This window comes from Heteronotia binoei, chromosome 21 (genome assembly GCF_032191835.1).
Source record: "Heteronotia binoei isolate CCM8104 ecotype False Entrance Well chromosome 21, APGP_CSIRO_Hbin_v1, whole genome shotgun sequence".
NCBI lineage: Eukaryota > Metazoa > Chordata > Lepidosauria > Squamata > Gekkonidae > Heteronotia > Heteronotia binoei.
In genome coordinates this window covers 5,490,910-5,496,909 of record NC_083243.1, presented here as the reverse complement: position 1 = coordinate 5,496,909, position 6,000 = coordinate 5,490,910, and the positions used below count along the sequence as shown (strand labels likewise).

General features: G+C 46.9%; 1 protein-coding gene across 1 annotated transcript in view; it reads left to right on the top strand.

Moving 5' to 3' along the window:
- The first annotated feature begins 1,805 nt into the window (after positions 1 to 1,805).
- POLE2 (DNA polymerase epsilon 2, accessory subunit) overlaps positions 1,806 to 6,000 on the top strand; it is a 63,909-nt gene continuing 59,714 nt past the window's right edge. Inside the window, 1 exon segment of the mRNA XM_060261696.1 lies at positions 1,806 to 1,891. Coding sequence (XP_060117679.1) covers positions 1,824 to 1,891 — 68 coding nt within the window. The 5' untranslated portion in view covers positions 1,806 to 1,823.

Sequence of the window (6,000 nt, the reverse complement as noted above, 5' to 3'; positions counted from 1 at the left end):
TGGAAAAATAGAACTGAAAACTGCAGAAGAACTGAGTTACAAATATGATTGGTTTCAAATGCAACAAATAAAAAGTTTGGTGGAGAATGATATTAAAACTGAAGGAATAAGGAAAGAGCAAACAGAAATGGAAAGAGTTCTGCTTGGAGATAATGAGAAATTAATTTCAAAAGTATATAAATTACTTTTACAATGGTCTACAGAAGATGAAGTAGTGAAATCTCAAATGATAAAATGGGCAATTAATGTAAACAAAGAAATAAAGATGGAATCTTGGGAATATCTGTGGAAGAATTCTATGAAACTCGCAACATGTCATAGTATTAAAGAAAACTGTTTTAAGATGATGTATAGATGGTATATGACTCCAAAAAAATTAGCAAAGATGAACAACAAGATGCCAGATAGGTGTTGGAAATGTAAAAAGCATGAAGGCTTCTTTCTGCCATATGTGGTGGACTTGTGAAAGGGCTAAAATGTTTTGGCAGATGATTCAGCAAGAGATTTCTAAGATTTTGGGATATGAATTCAACAAAGTGGCAGAGACTTTTCTGCTGGGATTACAAATGGAAAAATTTCCAAAAGAAGATAGAACTTTAATATGGCACTTGCTCTCAGCTGCCAGGACACTGTATGCGCAGCTGTGGAAGCAAGAAAAAATACCAGAGAAATGGGATTGGATTACAAAAGTTATGTCATGGAGTGAAATGGACAAATTAACAAGAAAACTAAAAGACTATGATTTGGAACTTTTTAAGTTGGAGTGGAAGAAATTCAGAAGATACGTAGAAAAAGAGTGGAAAATAAAAGGACATTGGACAATCTTTGATGATGATTAAGATTTTTAAAATAAGAATATAACTTTTGGGGTTTTTTTGTTTTTTCTTAATAGTTAAGGGTACCTTTAATATTTGCTTTCTTTAAGAAAATAACACTGGCGGGAGTCAAGTAACGGAGGGAGGGGTGGGGGAAAAGTAAGATATGGGGTAGAAAGATCTTTCTTTTATTTTAAGCTTTTATAAGTTGTAGATATAGTTCTGCTACCATATGTTACTAATAAAATTGTTTATAACTTAAAAAAAAAGAGCCACAAAATATGCGTGAAAGAACTACTAGACAGACAGACAGATGGATAGATGATAAAAGCTGGGTCCTGCCCTTCACTTTAAGGGATTGGTGAGGCTACTCCCAGGCTCAGAAATCAAAATCTTAGAGAGAAGCAGGGATAATTTGGTAGAAAAAAAGGTGCCAGAGCTCATCAGCACAACTCATTTGCATGAGCTGCACACCCCTGACATCATAAATTGTAATAATTAGAAACGCTGTGCGTCGCCCTTAAAATGCATTCGCCTCTTTAAAAAGCTGGTGAATCGGAGAATGCATTTAAAGTTGCTTTCTCTCCACCTCTCGTCCCCCACCTATGTTTCGACCTTGAGGCTCTCAACCATCTGATCCCTGTCTCGCGGCTCTCCAACATCTCATGTTGGGGGGGGGGTTGTTTTCGGGAGAGGGCATTGAATGCTATGCTAAAAATTTGCTGCCTCTATCTCAAAAAACAGCCCCCCCCCCCAGAGCCCCAAAGATCAATTCTCCATTATTTCCTATGGCAACAATTCTCCCCGGGGATTCTGGAGCGCCCAGCAGACATTTCCCTCCCCGCCTCCTGCTTTCTGAGGACCCTGACCGGGGGGAGGGGCGGCTCCAAACAGGGAGATCCCCCGCCCCCGCCTGGGGATTGGCAACCGGGCAAGGCGAGCGCTCTCCTCCCAGCCCGGGGGGCGGAGCGGGGGGCGTGGCCTGGCTTTTGGCGCGAAGCGTTCAAGATGGCGGCGGAGAAGCTGAGGGGGAAAGTGAGCGGCGCCTTCAAGATGCGCGGCCTGCTGCTCCGCGCGTGAGTGGGGAGGGCGCGGGCGGGTCGCGGGGCGGCTGGGCCTGGCCTGGCCTGGAGGGTCCGCGGGCCTGGCGGGACGCGCCCAAGCGGCGGTTGCCAGCCTCCAGGCGGGCCCGGGGGATCTCCCGGAAGGACAACGGCTCTCCAGGCGCTGTTCCCGCCCAGCCTCGCCTGCAGCAGGTTTCTGCAAGTCTTCCCAGCCTGGAGCAGCTGGCAAAGGCTTGCCCTTCGAGCTGGCCAGTTTCCCCCCACCTAGGCTTGCCAAGTCCAGTTCAAGAAATAGCTGGGGACTTTGGGGGTGGAGCCAGGAGACTTTGGGGGTGGAGCCAGGAGCAAGGGTGTGGCAAGCATCATTGAACTCCAAGGGCGTTCTGGCCATCACATATAAAGGGACAGCACACCTTTTAAATGTTTTCTGCTCCTTTGGAAATGATGAATAGTTTTGCCAGGTTCAATTCGAGAAATAGCTGGGGACTTTGGGGGTGGAGCCAGGAGACTTTGGGGGTGGAGCCAGGAGCAAGGGTGTGGCAAGCATCATTGAACTCCAAGGGCGTTCTGGCCATCACATATAAAGGGACAGCACACCTTTTAAATGTTTTCTGCTCCTTTGGAAATGATGAATAGTTTTGCCAGGTTCAATTCGAGAAATAGCTGGGGACTTTGGGGGTGGAGCCAGGAGACTTTGGGGGTGGAGCCAGGAGCAAGGGTGTGGCAAGCATCATTGAACTCCAAGGGCGTTCTGGCCATCACATATAAAGGGACAGCACACCTTTTAAATGTTTTCTGCTCCTTTGGAAATGATGAATAGTTTTCCCAGGTTCAGTTTGAGAAATATCTTGGGACTTTGGGGGTGGAGTCAGGAGACTTTGGGGGTGGAGCCAGGAGCCAAGGTGTGGCAAGAATAATTGAACTCCAAGGGCGTTCTGGCCATCACATATAAAGGGACAGCACACCTTTTAAATGTTTTCTGCTCCTTTGGAAATGATGAATAGTTTTGCCAGGTTCAATTTGAGAAATATCTTGGGACTTTGGGGGTGGAGCCAGGAGACTTTGGGGGTGGAGCCAGGAGCAAAGGTGTGGCAAGCATCATTGAACTCCAAGAGCGTTCTGACCATCACATATAAAGGGACAGCACACCTTTTAAATGTTTTCTGCTCCTTTGGAAATGATGAATAGTTTTGCCAGGTTCAATTTGAGAAATATCTTGGGACTTTGGGGGTGGAGCCAGGAGACTTTGGGGGTGGAGCCAGGAGCAACGGTGTGGCAAGCATCATTGAACTCCAAAGGGAGTTCTGGCCATCACATATAAAGGGACAGCACACCTTTTAAATGTTTTCTGCTCCTTTGGAAATAATGAATAGTTTTGCCAGGTTCAGTTTGAGAAATATCTTGGGACTTTGGGGGTGGAGTCAGGAGACTTTGGGGGTGGAGCCAGGAGCCAAGGTGTGGCAAGCATAATTGAACTCCAAGGGCGTTCTGGCCATCACATACAAAAGGGGCTGCACGCCTTTTTACATGCCATCCTTCCACAGGAAATAATGGAGGATAGGGGCACCTTCTTTGGGGGCTCATGGAATTGGACCCCCTGGTCCAATATTTTTGAAACTTGGGGGTATTTTGGGGAGAGGCACTAGATGCTATACTGAAAATTTGGTGCATCTACCTCAACAGCCCCTCCCCCAGTCCCAGATACCCACAGATCAATTCTATATTATTTCCTATGGGAATAAGTCTCCATAAGGAATAATGGAGTGCCCAGCAGACATTTCCCGCCCCTCCCTCCGCTTTCTGATGACCCTGAAGTGGGGGGAGGGCCTCCAAACCCGGGGATCCCCTGCTCCCGCCTGGGAATTGGCAACCTTACCCCCACCAATGGGTGAAGATAAACATCTTCAGTTTGCCAGTTTGGTGTAGTGGTTAAGTGTGTGGACTCTTATCTGGGAGAACCGGGTTTAATTCCCCACTCCTCCACTTGCATCTGCTGAAATGGCCTTGGGTCAGCCATAGCTCTGGCAGAGGTTGTCCTTGAAAGGGTAGATGCTGTGAGAGCCCTCTCCAGCCCCACCCACCTCACAGGCTGTCTGTTGTGGGGGGAGAAGATATAGGAGATTGTAAGCCGCTCTGAGTTTCTGATTCAGAGAGAAGGACAGGGTATAAATCTGCAGTTCTGCTTCATCTGGAAAAACATCTGGAGCAGAGGTCCATCAGCAGTGGGTCTAAAAATACTGGTTGCCAGCAGACATAGGGGGCCCACCCACAACTCTAAGGCTATCATTTAATTTGTATAAGAAATAAATAAAATGTTCAAGTAGAAAATGCACAAGTAGAAAAAAGGTACCGTTAAAACTTTTGCAAAATAAATTTATATATTTTTAGTAGTCACATATATGGTGAATTACATATATTGTATATTCAGTAAATACCTATATTGTACATATTACTGGCAGTATACAGTAGATACTAAACGTAAATACAGATTACATTTTCTCCAGGGGAGCTGAGTGCCAACCGGAGATCAGTTGTAAAAGCGGGAGATCCCCAGGCCCCACCTGGAGGCTTGGCAACCCTAAATTAAAAAGGTCAAGGTAGTCCCCTGCGCAAGCGCCAGTCGTTTCCGACTCTGGGGTGACATTGCATCACAATTTTTTCACGGCAGACTTTTTACGGGGTGCCTTCCCCAATGTAAATTTTAGCTGCATTACAGTAATAGTATTGGGACTTCTATTATATTCTCAAGCTACTAAAAGGTCATTGATGATTTTAACATAATAATAATCATAATCTTTAATTTGTCTCCCGCCCTCCCCGCCAGAGCAGGCTTAGAGCAGCTCACATGGCATAACATAGCATGCTACATTTCAACAGTTAAAATAAGGTGTATACAAAACATATTACGAATCGTATAAACATCTTATTATCCTACATTAAAACCATCTAATTAAGCCATCGAATTAATTTGGTGCTAAAATCTCGGGGTTGTCCATTTTACAGTTGTTCTGTGGCGACGGTATTTCTTCTACAGTAAATTCCATATTAAGCAAACACCAGCTGGAAGAAGAAGATATTGGATTTATATCCCGCCCTCCACTCCGAAGAGTCTCAGAGCGGCTCACAATCTCCTTTACCTCCCTCCCCTACAACAGACACCCTGTGAGGTAGATGAAGATATTGGATTTATATCCCGCCCTCCACTCCGAAAGTCTCAGAGCGGCTCACAATCTCCTTTCCCTTCCTCCCCCACAACAGACACCCTGTGAGGTATATGAAGACATTGGATTTATATCCCACCCTCCACTCCGAAGAGTCTCAGAGCGGCTCACAATCTCCTTTCCCTTCCTCCCCCACAACAGACACCCAGTGAGGTGGGTGGGGCTGAGAGGGCTCTCACAGCAGCTGCCCTTTCAAGGACAACCTCTGCCAGAGCTCTGGCTGACCCAAGGCCATTCCAGCAGGTGCAAGTGGAGGAGTGGGGAATCAAACCCGGTTCTCCCAGATAAGAGTCCGCACACTTAACCACTACACCAAACTGGCTCTCATAGAAGAGGGTAGTCTTGCAGGTTCTGCGGAACTGGGTAAGGCTCTGCAAGGCCCGCACCTCCTTCGGTAATTGGTTCCACCAGTGGGGAGCTGTAAACGAGAAGGCCCTTTCCCTGGTGACTTTCAGTTTGGCCTCCTTCGGCTCGGGGACTGCCCAAAAATTTTGAGAGCCAGATCGCAGTACCCTCTGGAGAACGTGTGGGGAGAGACGGTCCCTAAGGTAGGCAGGTCCTCGGCCATATAGGGCTTTAAAGGTGATAACCAGCACCTTGTAACGAATCCGGTACACTATTGGCAGCCAGTCCAGTTCCTGCAACCTCGGCTGTATGTGTTCCCACCTAGGGAGCCCCAATAGTAGCCTGGCTGCAGCGTTCTGCACTAGCTGCAGTTTCTGGGTTCGGCACAGGGGCAGCCTCATGTAGAGGGCATTACAGTAGTCCAACCTCGAGGTGACCATTGCATGGATCACTATTGCCAGGTTGTTGCACTCCAGGAAGGGAGCCAACTCCCTCACCGATCTTTATCACTGTTTCAGTAATTTCTTCAGTGGTACAAGCTTCTATCAATCTATT